This window comes from Lygodium microphyllum, chromosome 18 (genome assembly GCF_053477565.2).
Source record: "Lygodium microphyllum isolate KBCC chromosome 18, Lygodium_microphyllum_v1.1.10, whole genome shotgun sequence".
NCBI classification, from domain to species: domain Eukaryota; kingdom Viridiplantae; phylum Streptophyta; class Polypodiopsida; order Schizaeales; family Lygodiaceae; genus Lygodium; species Lygodium microphyllum.
In genome coordinates this window covers 42021059-42043113 of record NC_141152.1, presented here as the reverse complement: position 1 = coordinate 42043113, position 22055 = coordinate 42021059, and the positions used below count along the sequence as shown (strand labels likewise).

At 39.7% G+C, this 22055-nt stretch overlaps 1 protein-coding gene across 1 annotated transcript in view; it reads left to right on the top strand.

Moving 5' to 3' along the window:
• Positions 1-10343: 10343 nt before the first annotated feature.
• The window catches only part of LOC148020794 (Core-2/I-branching beta-1,6-N-acetylglucosaminyltransferase family protein), a 149996-nt gene continuing 138284 nt past the window's right edge, over positions 10344-22055 (top strand). Inside the window, exons 1-3 of the mRNA XM_087698604.1 lie at positions 10344-10956; positions 17368-17484; positions 17587-17687. Coding sequence (XP_087554730.1) covers positions 10711-10956; positions 17368-17484; positions 17587-17687 — 464 coding nt within the window. The 5' untranslated portion in view covers positions 10344-10710. The remainder of the gene's footprint in view (positions 10957-17367; positions 17485-17586; positions 17688-22055) is intronic.

Genomic DNA, 22055 nt, shown 5'->3' with positions numbered 1-22055 from the left:
GATTCCCCAACAAATAGTGATGAAACTTTTGCAATGAAAAAATCATTCCCAAAGCCTCTCTTTCTGTAACAGTATAATTATTTTCTATTGTAGTTAGTGTCCTACTTGCATAATAGATAGGTTTAAACCACCCTGCAATTTTTTCCTACATCAACACTGCCCTAATTGCAATGTTTGAAGCACCAATGAGAACATGAAATGGTAGGTCCCATTGTAGGGGTTGCAGAATTGGTGCCACAACAACTAACATCTTTTTCAAGACAAAAATGACTTTTCTTGATCGTCTCTCTATACAAACTAAATACATTTTTTGGTAAGTAACATAAGAAGAGTACAAATATGCTATGCCATTTTAGTTGACCCATGATCCGCATAACCTCTTGCACTATCATAGAAACTACCTTTTGGATCAATTGGATCTTTCTTGGATCAATAGTCATTCCCTCAGCTCTAATATGATGTGTCCCAATAAGACTCCCCTTCTAGCAGCAAAACACTGATTTAAAAGGGCTTAATGTCATCCCAACTTGCAACATCTTTCAAAGCATAGCCTTCAATGGTGCAAATGGCCCACCTTCTTTCCAAAGACATGAAAATCATCAATAAACACCCTCATGAATGTAGATCAAAGGTTTTATGTGCTACTCCTTGGAAGTCTCATGGACCATTCTTCAATACAAAATTCATTAGCGTATACTGATAAAAGCTCGCCTTAGGGTGCATCTGAATCTAATTATATCTTGAGGAACCATCCAAAAAGCTATAGATATCATGTCTCACAAACATTATCTAGAAGTGAATGCATAAATGGAATAGGAAAAATATCAATGACAATAGCTACACTTAACTTCTTGTAATCAATGCAAACCAAAATCTTGCCATTCTTCTTCATAATAGCCAATATTGGTCACAACCATATTACTTCATTACTCAATTTGATAAAACCAAATCTAAGCAGCTTGTCAATTTCTTTCTTTGCCTACTTTGTAGAATTAGGATCCATGCAGTACCTTTTCTGCATTATAGGCTTAGCATCTACCTTCAAATTAATTCTTGGTTGATATACCTACGGATCAAAACCTTTCGTGTCTATATATTCCCATGCAAATATATCTTGAAATTATTTATATTGTTGTACCAACTACTACTTAAAGTCCTCCTCCACAAACATACTCATCTTGATGGGCTTAGGACTTCTTTCAAATCTCAAATCAACTTCTTGGACATAATCTTCTTGTACCCTTGCTGATTTATTCATAATATACTCAAATTTCAACTCTGCATCAATTATAGCTTCTTGACTAGCTTTCTCCAAAGCCTCTTCAGTCTTTGTTTGTTGATTATCCTACATTTTCTAAGCCTCTTCATTACAATCTCGACTTTTTTTCTTAGAATAGTAGTTACTTGCTTTAAACTACTACTTTTCTGCATCAGGTTATCACTTTCCTATAGTAGTAGGATTGAGGTTTCCTATAGCAAGACTATACGTTTCTGATTCAGGTTATCACTTTCTTATAGTAGTAGGATTGAGGTTTCTTGCAGGAGGACTATAGTTTTCCACAATGAAGTTCATGTTTCCTACAATAAAATTCATCTTTCCTACAATGAAAATTTGTATAATACATTGTATTTTGATCAAATTTGCTCCACATCGACCTCAAATACTGAAACAATAATAGGATAAGCTTTAAAAACAACTCCTCTATTCAGCATCTCCTATTTCAAGTGCCAATTCATAGTTTGAGCTACTAATGGCTAAAATTTGGGTTTCAAAACACTTGGTTAGCTATAAAAAGCTTTACCTCTTTAACGTTGTGTGAAATGATCACTATGTCTATACCTCAATCTTACTTTAATTTAGAAAGTCTGTGAACCATGGCCTTCCCAATAATATATGATAAGAATCTCCCAATCCTTCCATTTTGAGGACAACAAAACTAACCTGGAATTTCAAACTTGCCACTCTCATAAGCTGATTCTTCAGCATTCCCAAAGGTTGAAGCCTTTGTGGTCCATCGTTTTGACTTGAAAGGGTTCCGGTGCTAAATCTTAAAGTTTGTGAGTCAAATACATCTCTTTGGGGATTATGTTCAGTGTTGATCCACCATACAACAAAACATCATCAAATTTCCTACCTAAATGTTCCACTTGGATAGTGGGTACCTTGTAGTCCACCATTCTGATTAAGGCATCATGGCTTGACAACCTATTGTACCCAGATCATTGCCCACATGCTACCTCTATACTCTGCTGAGATACTATTCTTGTTACCAACTTCTCCTTGAAACCTGGAATGATATTAAGGATTTGTTCTAATGTTAGTTGTAAAGAAGATTTTGCTAATGCAATAAACAACTCTTGAGAGCCTCTTACTACTCATGAATATCCAATCTTTCTTCATAACCATTTTGTTGCTGCAAAACCTCATGCATTACTGGTTATTCTTCCTCAAATAATTTATTCTCTTTCATGTCCGCATTGGGTTTGTAGGGCTAAAATTTTTTGCCCCCTCTTTCTTTGCTATTTTTGCACTTCTTTTATTGCCGCTTCTTTGGCTCTCTTGCACATCTCAATTTTTTTTAAAAAAAATGTTGGCCCTTGCAATGGCCATAACTTTTGTGTCCCCCACAAAATCCTCAACTATGATGCAATCAGAGCAGTCACGCCCCACATGTTTATCCAACACCTACCAATCTACAAAATTCTCTTCACATGACATCTTTGTAATCATAACTTCTTGGTTCTTCACTTTAGCTTTGTTGGCCTACAAATTGTTCCTTTGCAATCTATACAATAAATTCCACTAAAGCCACTATTGTGAGAACTGATGGTTGCTAAACTTATGGTTCTCCTACCAATCACATCTCTTGTTGATTCCTAGTCCACATGCCTCTCTCAGTCCAATGGGGTACCTCCTAACATGTGTCCTGGCCTTCTATACTAGTAACAAGGTTCCCTTTGCCTTTGTTGTAATTTGTTCCACAATCTTGGCTGCTCAACGCTCCACTATTTTTGTGGCTAACCCTTCATGCCAAATCCTCTTTGTAGTGCCATTCTAGGTAGAATTTGATTAATAGGTGCTATTGGGTGATGTTGCCTGCATCCTTGCATTCCTAACAATTGGATTTTACCAGCATGCTTTGGCTTCATGGCCAATTGTCTAACAAATATTGTGGGACTTTACATTTCTTGGAGCATTCATTACTTCCATATGTAGCAATTGCTTCTTAATTTTCTTTTCTGACTGCCTCTCTAAGGCTCTCTTTTCATCTTTAACCTTTCCTTTCTTCTCATCCCTAGAGGATCCTCCATCTTGGACTTCTTCCTATGCCATCTTTGCTTACTCTTCCCCTTATCATAATCTAAACCACTAGGCTTAGTATTTGAATTTAATCTTGAAGAGGAATTCTCCTCATCATCATTGTCCTTTGTATTCAAATCATCAATTTTGGAATCAAATGAGTCCTTATTGGCCTTCTCCTCAGACTTACTCTTTCCAAGTCTATTTTCTACCCTTTGTGTAGCATAATCTAAAACATCTATTGTAGCATTTCCATGTAATTCAACGTTAACAATTGCTCCTACAATAGTTTTATCCAATTCTTTTACAAAGTAGGAACTGTGTAGATCTAAAGATGGTTTGGGACTGCAGCATCCAATCTGTTCAACAAATTCTTCAATTTTTGTACATAGTCTTGTACCAACAATGACTTTTGCTTAATTTGTTTCAACTTCTTTAACATATCTATGGCTATTTTATCTTTTTTGAACCTACTTAAAAATGTGTTTTTGAGCGCATTGTCAGTAGTTAAATGACCCATGCCATATGTTCTATACCAACTCATGGCCTTACCCTTGAAGGTTGCAGCAAATTGTTGAAGTTTGACATGATCCCCATACATATTATCGAAGCCACTAGCAAGCATCTTGTTTCAAATTGAGCCACACGGCAATTCGAATCTCTCTTCTTCTTCCTAGAAAATTTGGAAGCCCTAAACTTAAGATTGACTATAGTGGATTTAGATTCATTGTAAGCTATCTTATTGTCCTTCTCAACAATGGTAAAGGATTGAAAGTTAAAGATATTTTGGCTACCACTGTTGCAATCTATAACAAGACTGCTCTACCTAATACTAAAGCTTGCAATCTCTTAGCCACTTGATGAGGAGGGGTATTTTGAGTTTGGATAAGACAAAGTGGCTCATCTTCTTTTGTAGAACTATCAAGAGAGTGATATATTGTAGTAGTACATGCAGAGGTGCCCACAACTTGATAGTCCTCTACGTAGATTGTTTCTTTGTTCTCTTTTGGGGTTGTGGATGCTCTTACTTGTCCTCCTTCATCTTGCAATGGCTCTCATTGTTGGTTTCTTGCAAACAACCCTAGTAATCCTTTGGATTTTCTCCTTGTCAAAATGACATTGGATGTATATGAATAATTCTCTAATATATACATAAAATTAAACCTTTGAACTATATCTTCCTACTTCAAGAAAAGTTTCACTGCTTCAAACTTTAAATGAAATTCATATTTCTACTTTATGTTGAGATGGCAAGCTCAATATATGTGGACATTGATAATGGACCGCCTGGCTAGATGGATCCGCACATCTACACTTAACATGTCGGTGGTCATTATGATCCTCACATGGCCACTAACTTATCACTTATTATATTTTGTTTGTTGCACCTACCTATAGCTGGCATAGTTATAGCACTAGTCGATTAGTATAGTCAGTTATGCATTGTTTGACTTAATAGGTCACTTTTCTTAATATTGTATCTTATCTATAATTTGTGTACCTTGTATTGTGTGTGAAAGAAGAAGAAAAAAACCAGCAAGAAAACGTTTTGGCCTCCATCTTTCTTCTTGTATTCTTGAGTGAGCTTCCTCTTGTGTGTACAATGTGTGTCTGGCATAGCAGCTCAAGCAAGTCCCCCCACCATGTGATTCTTGACATGGTATCAGAGTGATGCCACTAAGAGAGGCTAGTTTTGAAGGCTAAAGTGAAGGAGAATAAGCAAGGATTTGATCAAGTAAGGAATGGGTAAGAAGTGCTCCCATTCTTCCACTCTTTCTCTTGGATAGTGCATATGGAGGCATCAAAAGCAGGGTAAAGTGAAAATCTCAGAGCCGCAAGGTTGTGGATAACAATTTCAAGGTATACTGCGATTTTGGTTGTATCGACCAAAAGTGGGTGCACAAGTTGTAGATTTGGAATCTATAAATTTTTAGGTGTTCGCAAGGAAGCAAACATAAGTTTTATCTATAAAGAGGTTCCAGATTACATATACTATTGAGCAATCAATGAAAAAGATTGCTTGGTGTATTGCTGTGCACTTATATATAAAAGGTGTAGAAGACTTACTTGTTGTTCTGTATCATTTTTATGATAATGGCAAAGAATAGGGGAAATCCCATCATTAAGGACCTGGGCAAGAATAACTACTCTTCATGGAAGTTCCGTGTGACGAACTTCATTAGAAACTTGCCTTTATAAGTTTGTTTCAAGTGAAGAAAAGGAGCTAGAGTTGAGTATCCCTATGACTGTAGATGAATTAAAGGCATGGAAAGAATGGAATGAAAAAGACAAAAAGGTGATGTATTGGCTATTTATAGTCATTGACGATACTATGTTGTGACATATTAGAAATGCAAAAACTTCACATGCAGCTTGGAAAATTTTTTAGAATATGTTTTTAGTAAATACAAAGGCATGAAAGATTCAACTCAAGCAAGAGTTGAATACCTTGAATAAAGAGCAAATGTCTATTAATGAGTATGTTTTGAAGGTGAGGAGCATTACAAATGCTTTAGTAGCGATTGATGCACTGCCTGATGATGATGATTTGGGTTCATCTACTTTAGGTGGTCTCAACAATGAGAAGGCTTGGAAATCATTTGTCACTTTTGTATATGTACGTAAGCCATTTTCAAACTTTGATGAGTTAGTCTCTCTCATGATTACTGAAGAGATCAATATGCATGGCAACTCATCTGAAATAAATGGTGAATAGGTCCAAGCATTCTACTCGAGTTCAGGAAGGGGAGGTGTTAGATCCTCTTTGAGAGGTCGTGGTATGGGACATGCTAGTGATAACTAACAAAATAGGTTAATTTAGTAATGTGGTGAAATGTAGGTTTCATGAGGCTATGGAAACTTTAGAGGTAGGGGGAGCTCTAGAGGAAGAGGTAGATGGCAAAACAGAGGTTTTGAAAATTCTATTATTGTCTGCAATTATTGTGGCAAAACAGGTTACATTGCAGGCCCCATTGTTATACTAAGAAGGATGATATTCATAGTGGTAAATTGCAGCAAGGAAACTATGCATTGTCTTCATGATAAAATGAAGATAAAAATGAGCATCTGTTTGTTATGTAGTATATGATGAATATTGTTACAAGAAAGGGGACATATGATGATGTATGGTATGTCGATTCTTCAGGTACATCTAATTATATGACCAGTCATGTTGAATGGTTTGGAGAGGTACATGACTTAAAAAATTCAGATTATGTACAAGTGGGTGATGATTCATGCCTCCCAATTTCACACATTGGAAATGTTTCCTTGTCCTTACATGATGGCCAACAAAGACTCTATCTGATGTATTAGATGTGCCATCAATCATAAAGAATTCAGTATCTATTGGCCAAATGGTAGAGCAAGGGTTGCAAGTTTGATTTAATGCAAAAGGGTATTTTGTAGAAGACTTTAATGATAAGTGCACGTTGGTCACAAAGTAGAGTTGGCCGCATGTTCACTCTAGATGTTAGAATTCTTGCAGTGAATGCTGTTATGTATGCTAAAGAAAAAGGAGTGGTTGCAAACATTTAAATATGGCATAAAGGTATTGGACATGTAAATGTGCAAAGGTTGAAATTAATGCAGTTCAAAGGATTGGTTATAGGGTTGCCTGCTTTTAGAGTTGTAGAATTTCATAAAGTGTGTGAAGCATGCCAATTTGATAAGCAAACAAGACAACCCTTTTTGCATGATAGAGATGTGTGCAAAAATATACTTGATATTGTACATATAGATGTTTGGGGGCCTACACTGAATGTGTATGTTGTTAGTGGCAACAAATACTTTGTCACATTTATTGATGATTGTTCAAGGAAGCTATGGGTATATTTCATGAAGGAAAAGAGTGATGTATTTGAGCACTTCAAATCTTTCAAGGCGACTGTTGAAACAGAAACAAGCTTGAAAGTTAAGTGTTTGAGATTAGATAGAGGCGATGAGTACCACTCTAACAAGTTTAGTGCTTCTTGAGGTCTCATGGGATAAAGAGACAATTTACTTTTGCAAGTATACCCCATAACAAAATGGGTTGTAGAAAGAAAAAATAGGTATATTGTAGAAGTTGCACAAGCATTGATGGGGTTGAAAAGAATATGCCAAAACATTTTTGGTCTAAAGTTGTTCATACTACTGTCTATATTATGAACAAAACTCCCACAACTGCAATTCATGGGATGACCCTTGAAGAATGCTTTATAGGCAAGAAGCCTAATGTGTCACACTTAAAAGTACTTGGCTGTATTGTATATGTTCATGTGCCAAATAAGCTACAAAAGCTTGATCCGAAGGCTAAAAAATGTATTTTTATCGGATACTCTTTAGAGTAGAAAGGGTATTGTAGTTATAACCCTATCAAAGTGAGTTCAAAGTGAGCATGGATGTTATTTTTTATGAGATGGGCAATTGATATGCATCTACTCGTGATGTATTAGATGATGATGATGATAATGATAGCTATGTGCAGAAAGAAAAGCAGTAATCATGGAGCCTTAGTGGACTAGAAACATCATTTGATATTACACCTACATTTAGCCATTCGTCTAAGAGACCGAGTAGCCACACATCTTTGGCTGGATCTACAAGTATTGCGAGTAAAGACAAAGGACAGAAGAAAGAGTAGGATGGTAACGATGCATCTACTAGTCATTTGGGATTTGATGAAGATTCTAGTGGTTCAAAGAGTTTGGATGATGAGCTTAGTATTCCTTTAGTCAAGACACAAGGTGTATAGAGAGCACATAGTAATGTAAAGGCTCCATTAAGTAATCCAATGGTACGCAAGTCTAGCGGGGCCAAATATCCTATTAAAAGATTTGGTTTTAAAGGTTATGCAACTCACCATTATGCTTATATGGTGATGTAGTTGAGGATGCTGACCTATGCAGAGCCAAAGAAATGTATCATTATAGATGTACACACATGTACAAGAAAGAGAAAGATTTCAATGATGTTAAAATCGAGAGTTAAAGCATAGAGGTAAACCATTTATGGTGTTGATATGAGAAAACATAATGTGCTACTTAAATATTTAATTAAAGCATAGAGGTAAACCATTTATGGTGTTGATGTGAGATATAATATAATGTGCTACTTATATATTTGATCAAGAGTTTGTTGAAGAAGGCACATTTGTGCATGCTATAATGGATAAATTTCACATACTTGAATGTGTTTTACACTTGTTAATGACAAAAGGATGCTATCACATTTAAAAAGCTTAAGCAACATATTGATACATAGATGCATGCACAACTCTTACATGGTTATTTTTCCTCATTAGAAGCTCCAATGCCATCAAAGTAGTGAATGTTTCAAACAATTAGAAGAATGCTCTTGAACTTCTGTGTGAAAACCAAAATCTAGTTCTATATCCCCTTTCTATGTTTCAAACAATTATAAGAATTCTCTTGAATTCCAATGTGAAAACCAAAATCTAGTTATATTCCTCCCCCCTCCCCCCCCCCCCCCCCCCCCCCCACACACACACACACACACACACACACACACACACACACACATGTATATATATATGAGAGAGAGAGAGAGAGAGAGAGAGAGAGAGAGAGAGAGAGAGAGAGAGAGAGAGAGAGAGAGAGAGAGAGAGAGAGAGAGACTACAGAACATTTGTTTACAATCACATTGTGCAAAAGAAGGTGCTTAAAGAGTAAATCTAGAATGATGAATAATAAGGAAAATGAGTAAGAGAAAGTTAGAATGTTGAGAAAAATCTCTCACACACACACACACACATATGTATGTATGTATGTATGAGAGAGAGAGAGAGAGAGAGAGAGAGAGAGAGAGAGAGAGAGAGAGAGAGAGAGAGAGAGAGAGAGAGAGAGAGAGAGAGAGAGAGAACTACAGAACATTTGTTTACAATCACATTGTGCAAAAGAAGGTGCTTAAAGAGTAAATCTAGAATGATGAATAATAAGGAAAATGAGTAAGAGAAAGTTAGAATGTTGAGAAAAATCATCAAAGCGAGACAAAGGAATCTATGCAAAGTAGTTGTAAAGGCCAATTTATTAAAGATAACATAGTGGTCTACATTTTGTGAAAATCAGTGGTTGAAAGAAACATCAAGCTCCTTTGCAAGTGTAAAAATCAATTGACTTTGCTACACAAGGATAGATTTTGCTTTGGTGGGGGTGTTTGCATGCAAATTGCATATTCATGTTCATGTGAAGCAAGCCCTTCTCATTTTTTATGAGCAAAGATTCAAATAAGTCATGCAATTGCTTCTCTTTGCTCACTGAAATGTGAAGCAACATGGCCTTGCAAGCTTCACAATGATGCAATGTCACGTGAATGCTAGCAGGCTTGGCATAGCCCACCACCCTGCCAACTAGTGGAATGTAGTGTCGCACAAAGTGTGTCCAATGCATAATGCTGGACCCGGTTAGTTGAATGTCTTGAGAAATGCCCCACACTTTTTCTAGAAATAATACATTTTATAAGACTATTTATTCACCTCTCCTTTTAAGGTGGCAGCAGGGAGGTAGCCTTTGATCATTGTGGGAAGTAAAGTTATAAAGTTAGACGTTTAAAGAAAGAGTAGAGTCAACACCACGTCCAAGAAAAAGTGGATCTAAGGTTGCACATGCCAAAGAGAGAGCTGAGAGATACAAGTGTCTTGAAATGAAAACTAAAGAGAGAGAGAGAGAGAGAGAGAGCCTACCTTTGACAATGATTTTGGAAGATGTATTAATCATTTCAAATAGAAAATAAATATAAAAAATTATTTTATGGGTTTGTGGAAAACTATACTTTAGGGTATTTTCTCGATTGGTTTTTCAAAAAGGTAGTTAACGTTCAAGTTTGTGATCATGAAAATTGGCTTTTTTCAAAGACATTTTAGTTATAAAACCGAACGATGTCATCTTTTTGTGCCTCTGTTTTTTTTCAATGAAATGAGAAAAAAGTTTTCAGGGAACACCCGAGTAAGGTCATGTTGGGGGAGGCATTGGCCCAATAAACATTTTTTAAGGGGCAGTCTTTAGGCTAATGACATTCCCATATTTTACAAACACTTCTGAGAGAGAGGTCTTGTATCTCAATCTGTCTTACAAGGCAGACTGAGCATGATTGTCGGAGGCCACCGTGCACTTTTTGCGAGGATGTCCTTTTTGATCCTTCATGCGTGAATCATCAACTACAACTGCCTTGCCATCATCACTACAATCCCCCCCCCCCCCCCCCCACGCACACACACTCTCTCTCTCTGTGTCTGTGAATACGTCCACACGACGCAGCTCTTCGTGCAAAGAGACCAAGAAGCCTCCATTCTTTCTCAGCTTCCCGCATGGAAACCCTAGCCATGCCCCCGCTCCTTTCCGCTTGCCTCCCCGCCATGATCGTGCCTCTTCCCGCTTGCCGTTCGTAACTCTCTCCACTTCTCATTACGCATGGCCAAGAAGAAGATTGTCAGCCACCACCGCTGGCGGTGGAAAGCCGGCTTGCTGCTCTTCTTCTTTGTGGTGCTTGTGATGATCTTCAAGCTGCAGATTGTTGCGATTTGGCCTTCCGGTTACTCCGTAAGCAGTTATTGGACCTCGCCCGAAATAGCCACGCACAAGCAGCCTCAATTGGCATTCCTGTTTCTCGCACGCAATCGCATGCCTTTGGACATTATCTGGGACCGATTTTTCCAGGTTTGCACTTCAGTAATGCCATTGCAATTTATTGTTATTCTTTCACGCAATGTTGCTTTATGCATCCTTTGCTCATGGAGTTGCAGTCTTTTAAGCGCATTTCGTAGCGGGCTCTGTTTGCAATCTGCACAGATTATTACAAAACTATCGAGATTTGTTCGCACAAACATAATGCAGGTGTCACATGTTTCAATCTTGCTCTCAAAGGCACCTGCAGAATTACAGGGCTTTGCGAATAGTCTCAATGTGGTGCATTACTGATTTGAGACCATGCTTTGCTCTCAAGGCCACTGGCGGAGCTATCAAGCCGATGAAATTAGTCTCAATGCACTGCATCACTGTTTGGAGTTCATACTTTAGACTAGCAGTGCACACATCCCTTCATTTGACTGCAACAAAGGAAACAAGAGATTAACAGTTCTCATGATATAACTCTTTTATTCCATGTTGAAAAATATTCAACTAGGTTGCAATTGCATATATACATCAGTAAGTCTTTGTGAGAAGACGTTGAGAGGAGTACGATGTGCGCGCATGTTTATTTTATGAGAGGGGAAAGACACGTCTCCTATTGTCTGCTCCATGAGAGAGGAGAGAGAGAGCAAGAGAGTAGAGTGAGAGATACTGTGTGGCATGAGAAAGGAAGAGAGATCTCATACACCATCAGAGAGAGAGACGAGAGTTACAGACTCCATAGGCATGCACATTTTTTCTAGAGAGAGAGAGAGAAAGTTATAGATGGATCTCCTATCATCATATGTAGAGAGAGAGTAATAGATAATCCAAAAATTGATGACTCTTGTGGGAGTGGCCTGAGGGAGATATAGAAGTGTATCCCTTGTTGGAGATGGATAGAGAGTGCAGTAACCACCAGTCAGAGCTGAGCATGACACAGAAAAATGCTGGAAAACTCAAACATAGCAGGATGATGACGTGGCAGTCAAGGCGGCCTAATCAGCAGTCACTGGGAACAGATCACAACTAGATGATGACGAGGGAGTGCTGAGAACTCTGAAATGCAGCCTATTTGCCTGATGGTGACAAGCAGCAGTGAAGGACAACAAGCTGGGTGGTTTGATCTGATGAAAACATAGCTGTTTAAATGCCCTCCAGGTGATGGACAGTGGCAGGGCGGCCTGTTCTTATGAAAATGCTGCAGTTCACCAGGTCATAATAATTAGGGCGGTAGCTGGAAACACTTTGATAGGAGTTGGAGCAGTCATGAAGGGGGCTTGAGTGGCAGCTAGAACCAAAACACAGGTGTGAGCAGGCTTCAAATGGTCAAGGCAACTGGTGATGATGGGCAGACTGCAGAGATCAGGATTGCAAAAGGGATCCAAGTGACCTAGAACACTCTCTATTTATATAGATGGAACCAACCAAAGTTGAGGGTTTTGCTTATGGGACATTGAAGTGCACTTGTGCCTTTGAGTTTTGGGCCTGTGTAATGAGCTTAATGAAAGGCTTAATGTTGCATCTTTTTTAGATTTGACCAACCTAGTCATTTTCCTCCTGCATTTGCTGCCTATTTAGGCTTGTTCCAGCTGACGTAGCATCATCTTGTATCTCTGATCTCAGTGAGAGAGTGAGACTTCGGCTGAGTGTTTGTTCTAGATTTTGAATCTTCAACATACTTGGGAAGTTGGAAAGAGGGGCTAGGGGTTTAAAGATGGAGCTGGCAGACCAGGGCCACTAGGTGTCAGTGTGCACGTGAGTTCATGTCTTTTTTTAATTTTTATTTTTGGCTGGTTGGTTTTTAAAAAAAAGGGGGAGGGCGGGGGGACAAGTGGATAAGCAAATTGCTATACAATTAGGCTTTTCACTCTACATTGATTGAAGTGGCAATGTGGGTGAATGTAAGGTCAATTAAAGAGGGTAAACTCGTCTCTTGAAATTGGTATGTGTATTCAAGTGTGTATAATTAATACTAAGGCCAAGATGATAGAAGCACAAAGTCTTATTGTTGGTGAAAGTGTTGTTGAAGAATCGAATTTGTTGGTGACGTCTTGAGTTGTTAATGAAGCAAGTCATAGCTTCTCTTAAGGAAATAGATTGTCATTGAGATAGAAGCCAGGTCATGTCTTGCTTGGAGAAGTTAGGACCTCAACGTTGATGGTTCTTGCATTTCTTTGAAGATTGTTTAGGCACCCTCAGCTCCAAGGTGGCCTTGTATCTTTAATGTTCTTGCATTTTGGGATCTTGAAGAGGTTCTCCTTTGCTGATGTCTTTTTTGAGTCAATCTTGCATTGCTTGTCAACTATTCTTAACCTACATTAACTTGTGAAGCCTCGAGAGCAGCATGCAGTTTTGAAAAATGAAAAAAGTGACTACAATTTGAGCTTCTTGCCCCTTTAGCTTGCGTTGAAGTTTATAGCTCATAGCTCGTACCTCTCCCACACAATAAAGGTGTGAGTGGATTTTATGTTTATGATTTTTATGCATAGTCAAAAAGGTCTATTTACTTATTTACAAGTGAAGAAATTTGGGTTATGATATGGTGTCATTTAGCCGTGGAATAAGTCACTTGTAAAAGTTTGGATTATATTGGAAAGTTGCAAAATTATCAAGAACATGTGCTGATATGGCCAAGAATGAGATGTAAACAATAATCATATTATTTTGGCCTAGTTGGCTAGAAACATGCAACTCTTCCTTTGTTAGTAGAAAATCAAGTAGAGGGCATTGGAGTAAGTGTTTGATTAATGGGAGTTTTTGGAGCTACATATGTAAGTTCACAAATGGAAGTTTGAATAGTCCTTTGCTCTGTAGTAGTCATTAGACGATTGCATTTTTTGGCAATGGTAGCTTGAATAATATGCCATTCTTGTTTGAATGTGCTTTGTCCTTTTGCTTTTCGTTTCAAATGTTGGGCCTCCTTTAGGCTCTTCTAGCAGCCATAAATATGAAAAGAGGGGATTAGTGATAGACTCTCGGCCACGACTTTGGGAATAAGCTTTGAGAGCTCCACAATCAATGGTGGGTAGTGCATACAAATGTGTTCTTGCTCTTTCCATGTTGTCGGTAATACTAGAAGTGGTTCATGATCCTTTGTTAGAATACCAATGCCAGCTTGAGTGTTAAGAAGAATATAATGTTGTAACAAATCCAAACAATTGTAGCTTACATTGCTTTTGGTACCCAAGAACCTACCAAGTCTACAAAGGCAATGGTTCTCTTTCCTTAGGAGTCCAAAGGGCCATCCAAAAGAGGTCAAGGCATTGGATGAAGGGTGCTTGTCAATTGCCCAATGGCCTACCAGAATCTGCAAAGGCAATGTATTGACCACTTTGAACTACTCACAAATCTCTAATTTGTCAATGAGAGAGTGAGATTCCAATTGAGTGCATACACTCATATCAGCCCCCTTGTACATATCTGTTCTAGATTTTCAATCTTCAACATTCTTCCTTCTTGAGTTCTCTCTCTCTTTCTCTCTACATTCATCTCTTTCACTCAACCTATGCTTTTGCTTCCACAATGCTGCACTCTGACAGAAGCAGATGCTGTAGTAGTAATAGTAGATGCATGAAGATCCACTTGTAAGAGATGAGGTCTCCATGCTGATATAAGAAGAACAAGACACAAAGGAAACAGCTACAACCCATGTCTTCACCCCAATAAGGACTGGTGCAGACCTGCCATGTTAATCCTTAATTGGAATCCAAAATTCAGCATGTAAGTACAAACAAGACCAGAAGTTGCGCACTAGTGCTTTGTATTGAGATGCTTTGGTGTTAAGCTGAGAAAATACCAAATCAAAGGTAATTTATGAATGGATAATTGAGTAAATGAATGTGTAAATGCGTGCAATGGAAGATAAGAGAAAATTCTAAAGATAAGTAGCCTAAAGGACAAGTAGCCTGTGGGCCGGCCCGACTCAAGAGTCTTAGGAGCTGAGTGGAAGGAATGTTAGACTAGCCTAAGGATGTACTAGCTGTACCCTAAGGAACTCAAAAGGTGCTAGCTTAAGGGTGTGGTCACAATTGCTTTAGTAAAGCATTGGCAATTTGGCTCTGATGCCATGTGAAGATATGCTACAGTTTGTACTGAGAAAACCTGTATGATCACAACTAAAACACAAATAAATCAGACAGAAGACACAATAATAGGGTGAAGAAAATGAAACTGAATGAATAATGTGTGTTGAATGAATGAATGCATATGATGTGCAACGATAAAGCAGTCCAATAGTTGACAACTCTTGTGGGAGTGGGGTAAGGAAGATATTGAAGTGTGTCATTCAGGGAGATGGATCCCAGGAGCAGTAACCACCAGTCAAAGAGACTAATTAGAGCAGAAGATAATGCAAAAAAATGCTGGAAAACTCAAAACACAGCAGCTAACTATATGGATGATGTGGTAATCAAGGCAACTTGATCAGTAGTTACTGGAAGCTAACCACAACTTGATGATGAGGGAGTGCTGAAATTTGTGGAATATACGACTGATGGTGACAGGCAACAGTGAAGGATATTAGGTTTGGCGTCTTGATTTGATGACAGCACAGTTGTGTAGATGACCTCCAAGGCGATGAACAGTAGCAGGGAGGTTCATTCTGAAAATGCATTGGTCCACTAGGTTGTGATGATGAGGGCAGCAGTTGGAAACACTTTGATAGGGCTGGAGCTGTCATTAAGGAGGCTGGAGTGGCGGTGACAGCAGCTGTAACCAAGTGCAGCTGTTGGTAGCCTTTTTCTTGCCCCATGATCAAAGCTCATAGATGACTGCATTTTCCTGACTGACCAGGTGGCAGCATGTGTAAAGGATCTGCACTGTGAAGGGAGCGAAACACAGTCTGTTGGGCAGAAGAGGGTTGATGACAATGGTGAGAAGTGATGATGAAGATCTTCAGTATGCAGGTGATGTGTGTTAAAGAAGATGCCTGCTGTGGATGATCATTAGATGCAAGAATACTGAGATCTGATGAGGGGCAGCAACCAACACGACTACTGAGTGGCTTGATCAGGGGAAAAATGCAGCTACTATGTATGTTGCCAGCCAGCTGAGATCTCCAAAAGTACAAAATGCAGCATGAGGTGTGATGTTGGAAGGCTGGGCTGTTGCTGACGTGATTGTTGTAGCAAAAATGCAGCTGTGGTAATGTAGCCTGCTGGTAGACGACTCCAGATCTGATGTTGGATGGCAGTATGGATATGTGAGTCATGTAGACAGCAGGGTGGCAGCATGGCCCGTGGAAAATGGAAACACAGCAGTCTAACTGGTCGTCAGCTGGTAGAGATGATGCTAGGCTGTGGTGGACTTAGGAGTCAGAAAGCAGGTTGTGGCAGCAGTGGGCAGCAGCTGGTATCAGGTTGTCAGCTCTGGAGGATGACTGTACAACTATAAGCAGCAGATGAAGAAGGAGAGTGACTGAATGAGGGTGGAAGAATGATCTGTTAGAATGAGGAATGAGAGCGTGGGGGAGGATAGTGCCCACAACATGTCCTTATAAAGGAGATTTTGGGGCATTGTCCTACTAAAACCAATAATACAAATAAAGCCTTTTTGTGGCTGTTAATGAACAGTAAAATTAGGCATTAATGCACCACAATTTATTGTTAATGCATGCCATGATTTTGGTTGCTCAACATGACCACCTCACTTTATACAACATGTATTGTGCATCAATATAATATATCACAACTTGTTTCACAAAGAAAATAGTATGATTCAGCACATACGTGGCATAGGAGCAGGGTTTGCAGAAAAATATATGTTAAACCACATTGTTAGATGATGTGGCTAGCTATGTGGGATAACGTGAAGGATGTGGATCATATATAGAGACTTAGTGTGCATGGCCACCCACATGGAAATTAGATTGCTGGATGGGCACTCTAGGTATGCCTTGATGGGATGAGCCTTTAAGCAATTGTCCTATGCCATTATGGGCAGGTGCTGAGCAGCCCGGATTAGAACAGGATACAAACTTAACAAGCTTGGGCTTGAAGTTGGCTATGGTTGGGTGGGTAATTCAGTCTAAGACGAATAGGTTTTCACTCGTGCAGATGATTTAGTTGTTGTATCAGTTGAGTGGCACCCTTTCAAATGACAGATTCTGAACCTGATTTGGAACTTTTTAGCCCCCATAATGCCAAGTTAGCTGTCCCCACTGAGCGGATCATGCTTGCCAAGGAAGGAATTCTCCTTCGTGATTACTTATCTTCTTCAAACTTCCTAAATTGTGGTTTGAGATAGAGTTTGGTGACGTTTCTTGAATAAAGAAACCTTTCATTCATCCACATTAAGAAGCTTTGAGACAACTGATTAGAGCACGTTGGCTTTGTATTTCTGACTTAATCTTAATGATTTGGTCCCAGGTACTAATAAATTCTCAGTCAAAGCTTCTACTGGTCACATAAAATTGCTTCTTTTAAATTTCTCATTTTGATGTTTCCATGATTTCTGCAGGCTGCTGATGTTGGATTATTTTCTATCTACATTCATTCCAGGCCTGGAGTTGTCTATACAAAAAGAACCACAAGCTGCAGATTTTTTTACAACCGCCAATTACAAAATAGCATCTTGGTATGTCTCTTTGTGGCTATTGCAGTTCCAAAAGGCCATTTTGATGTGTGCTGGAGTCGGCTAGTTTACTTTTGATAGCTGAATACATTTGTATGGTTACAGGTGGATTGGGGAGAAGCAAGTATGATAGAAGCAGAGCGATTGTTGCTGGCGGAAGCTCTCAAAGATCCTGCAAACGATCGTTTCCTTCTTTTATCAGACAGGTCTGTACCACTTGTATACAAGCTTACTCGTATTAAGTAAGCAAGACATGTATCAAAAGTTGCACTGCAGTGAAATATGTTGAACCCAATGTTGGTGATCAGGATCCATATGCAGCTTCCTGGTGTTATGATAAACAGCCAACTCCCATACTCTGTTCTCCTTAATGATATCTTGCACAGAAATATTTGCAAGTCTAAAAGGCATGTGATGATACTCTGATTTGACCAATTGCAACCCTGATAGCATGGGACATATGCATACCCATGTAACCTAGTTGTTCGATAAACCTGTCACTTATGAATAGACAAAATGATCTGTAGTGCTGCATCTTGGTGGATGGAGGACCCGACCAATCTTCTGGACTGTGCATTTGTATTGGATCTGGTCTCAACTCCCTATTCCTCTCCTTTGGGGAAAGGCTAAAATATGGGGAGTCCTCAGCACAGTGGAAGGGCATAATCTGTTTGTGTCCAACCTGTGCTCTGAGAACCAATGAACTTTTGTAGCATTCCAGGACAGGTGGTGGCCATGTCTGGCAATACTGTATGATGCCTATTAGGCTTGGCATAATAGGCTGTCTAAGCTCCTGGATTTGATATGTTTCACATAGGTAATCGTTTGGAATAAGGCCACTACCATAGGAGATACTACAAGCTTAGCTTTGAAAATCTCATGTGGCACTCAGGGTTTCTCCAAATCATCATGGATATTATAAGGATTCAAGGTCTCTTCATTCATCACCAGTTGTTAACCCCAGTTCGAGATGGAGAAAAAGAAGTCCAAGAAAACTCTAAATGCGGACACAAAGGAAGAAGCAGGAAGGGTAATGGCTAAAAGTGCAAGGGCGGCCTCAAAAGCCAAGTCAAAGGCAAAAGTGCATTTTTAAATGCAAGGCGCTCATAAAACTTTTGTAAAAGAGTACCAAGTTCCCTCCTGTGCAAATTGTAAAGGGTAGATAGGTGTAGGTAAAGAGAAAGGGCAACTAGAAGGGAATGGGAAAAGAGGACCTTGCCACAATGGCTGGTCATGTAAAAAAGGGGATGGGTGCCTAAAGGGATAAGGGTTTTGTATATAAACTCAAAAAGTGAATGAGAAGCTCATTCTTTGGTGTGTGGCAAAAGCTCTTATTATTATTATTTTTCTTATTCTTGCCTTGTTGCTTGTGCTTGAGTGAGGGAGTTTGAGTGAGGGAGGGAGTTAGTGTGTGAGGGTGAGTGACCGGGGTGGAGAAGCTTCCACCATCTCCTCTCTTCTTCTTCTCTTCTCTTGTCTCGTGCGGCTATGGAGGATGGAGCTTGAAGGAGAGGGATTGAGGTTGCTCGAGCTCGCATCACAAATCGTGGAGTTACCAGTGTGCACGAGGGAGGAGGGCACTCAATCGGGCATCGAGGGCATCGAGGTAAGCTCACTACACTCGTAGAGAGGGATAGGCGTCGGCTATGTGAGAGGTAGCCATTAGTTCTTGGCTTGAAACGCTTAAAAGAATAAGCGGTCCGTGGGTCTTGGCGGTCGAGCGTGAGCTCCCATCATTTTGGTTTAGTTGCCGGGGCCAACGGATTTGAGCCTTGAGCGCTTGTGCGCTTCGAATTAAGCATTGAAGTAGGGTATCACCCCCGAAGTGGTGCTTGATATAGGTAGGAGATTTAGTGCTTTGATCTTCGAAACAAGTAAGCGTTTTGAGTTTTTTGATGAGTAGACAAGTAGATTACTTCAGCCCAGGGATTAGTTTGTGATTTTTGGTTGCATTTAGGTAGATTAGGACCAAGAACTTGTAGGGAAACAGTAGGGTTTTGCTGTTGTGAAACATGCAGAACAGGGAACAGAAAATGGAAAAAAATGAGTTTTGGGATTTAATGCATGCAAGACATGGAGTTGGAAGGTTAAAGATGGCTAGACAGGATCCTAAAAGCCCAAAACCAATAGGAGAGAGCTCATTTCTACACTTCAGTGTGAGAGAGAGAGCTTGAGAGAGAGAGATCGAGCGTGTTGATTTCGAGTCCATCTTCCATTCTAGGTACCTCCAGGCCTTCCTTGTGCTCTATTTGCTTGTTTTGGAAGGTTACAGGTTATGCCATAAACCCTAGGGACCCTTGGCATCAATCGCACCAGCATCTACGTTTGCACCTGTTGCGACCACCCCGTCGGTGTCCGACACCCAAAGTCGGATCAATCGAACAGTTGGATTGGTAGAATCGGATTGTCCTCAGGCCCAGTCGGCGGGTTCGATCGGACCGGTGCCAGGTTAGACGAAAATCTACAAGCAAGCTTGCTTTTGCCTCTAGTTCATAACTTTTTAGATAAATTGTAAGTTATTGATACGTTTAGGGTGGCTCTATATCTCAATTTGTGCGAGTATCCATCGAGCTTGCGAGCCTTGCTTCGATTGGATTTGTTGATGTCTTCTCATCTTGCCTTCTCAATTGAATGGTGAAGCCATAGTTGCACTCGTACGTAGTATGAACTGGTTCGTACTATACGGTTCGTACCGTACCGTACCGTACAAATTCGTACAAAAAAACAAGCAAAATTTTTTTTTTTGTGCGTGGTTGGTGGTGGTTTGGGTTGTTGACTGTTGTTGTTATAGTGGTGGTGGTGATTTTGTAGCCTTGATCAATCAACCAAGAAAGGGGGTGGAAGCTTGATTAGACTCCTCATACATGTTTTGTTATGATTTATCCTAGAGCCAAAGGCCATACATAAGGTATTCAAGCAATTCCAAACGTTTCTAATTGATGTCCCATCATTTTTCACAATATGTTAGTGTCATCAATAAATAAATTCAGCACCATTTGAGAATCATCAAGTAGCTTAATTCTATTGATTTTACCTTTGTTCACAGCTCATTTTGCACCACCCAACCCAAAGCATTAGTACACATTGCTAATGAAACTAGGCCAGAGGATAGCTTGGCCTAATGTACCTTTTGAGAGTACACGAATTAGTGAATGTACCATCGGTAGCTACTTTAGCCTTAGCAATGCCAAACAAAATCATAACAAAATTCATAAACCTTTTACCAAAATCTTTGGTGGTTTGTTTGGTAACTATTGGTCTCACAGGTCATTTTGGCCTCTTGTAGATGTTAATAAAGCATCTCATGTCATTTCATCTCTCTCTCTCTCTCTCTCTCTCTCTCTCTCAACCTTCTCTCTCTCAAGCATACATGTCTCTTATTTGTATGATCATTCATGTATGATGTATCCACTCCTGTGTATGTACTTGTAAGTTGTAGTGCATGTTGCGCATGCGGCATATGCCATAGAGGTTTTGGTGTGTTACCCTCAAGTATTCATCTTATATACTCCAATAGCATTGCTATTTAGACTCTTAACATTTGTTTTATCATCTATAGTTCAAAATAATGCAGTCGTTCAACTCCCAAAGCTGAACAACCCACCGTTCGTTTCTGGGAATCGGACCAATAGGGCAGAACATAAAAACAATGACGAATTACCCAGTCTCTTACTAGAACTAGCTGAACCAGACCTCGGAACCCCCTAGATAAACGGCCAGGCTTACAGAAGCTGAGAACACAGGGAATTGTGACCTACGGCCTAGAGGCAACCTCTAGTAGCCTAGTTGAGAGTCCAATCCCACTTAGAGCCGAAACCAACTCATAGATCCCAATTCCACCCTGACCGAGCAGAGAAGAGCAATAAAGACCCTAGACAATTCTTAGGAATAGCCAGAGAACGCCCTTAGAGCCACATTAGGCTGCGAACGAAAAGGGGAATAGCGTGAGCTGCGTTTTCCATTCTGCATTCGCATCCCACATTGATTTTATCACTTGAAGTGCATTGAAAAGTCGAAAGCTTGATTTCGCACCATGCACTAAAGAGCACCACGTAGTGAGTGTAAATAATTTGAGAACTGGTTGCAATAAGAAGGAACATATCCATACTTAATAAGTTGAAGGATTCCTCGAGTAGGAGAATACCCAAGACATAGACGGGGGTGCCCGAGAGCCTCAATTCTAGGACCTTCGAAGATAGTAGAAGGGATCACAAGCCAACATCATTGAAGACACAAAGTTATTGGATTTGATCGGCCTAATTGGCAGTCTCGTGGAGCTTGAAGTTGCAAATATGTCAGGAGCTAGTGCAAATCAAGGAGATGATCAACTGGACCTGGGAGAATTCCAAGTCGAAATCTAGCAGATGGTAGGACAATACGATGTGTTAGCCAGAACAATGCACCACAGTAGGCCAACAGAGGAGATAATCGTAGACCTCGAGGAGGAGAGAAGATTAGTTAGGAAGGCGCTACATAGTATAGCGACCTATAACTACGAGCAGAGGGCTAGGAAGTTGCAATAGGACATAGAAGCGCGAGAAGTCCAGCACGTCCTCACTCTAGCTAGTAGAAAC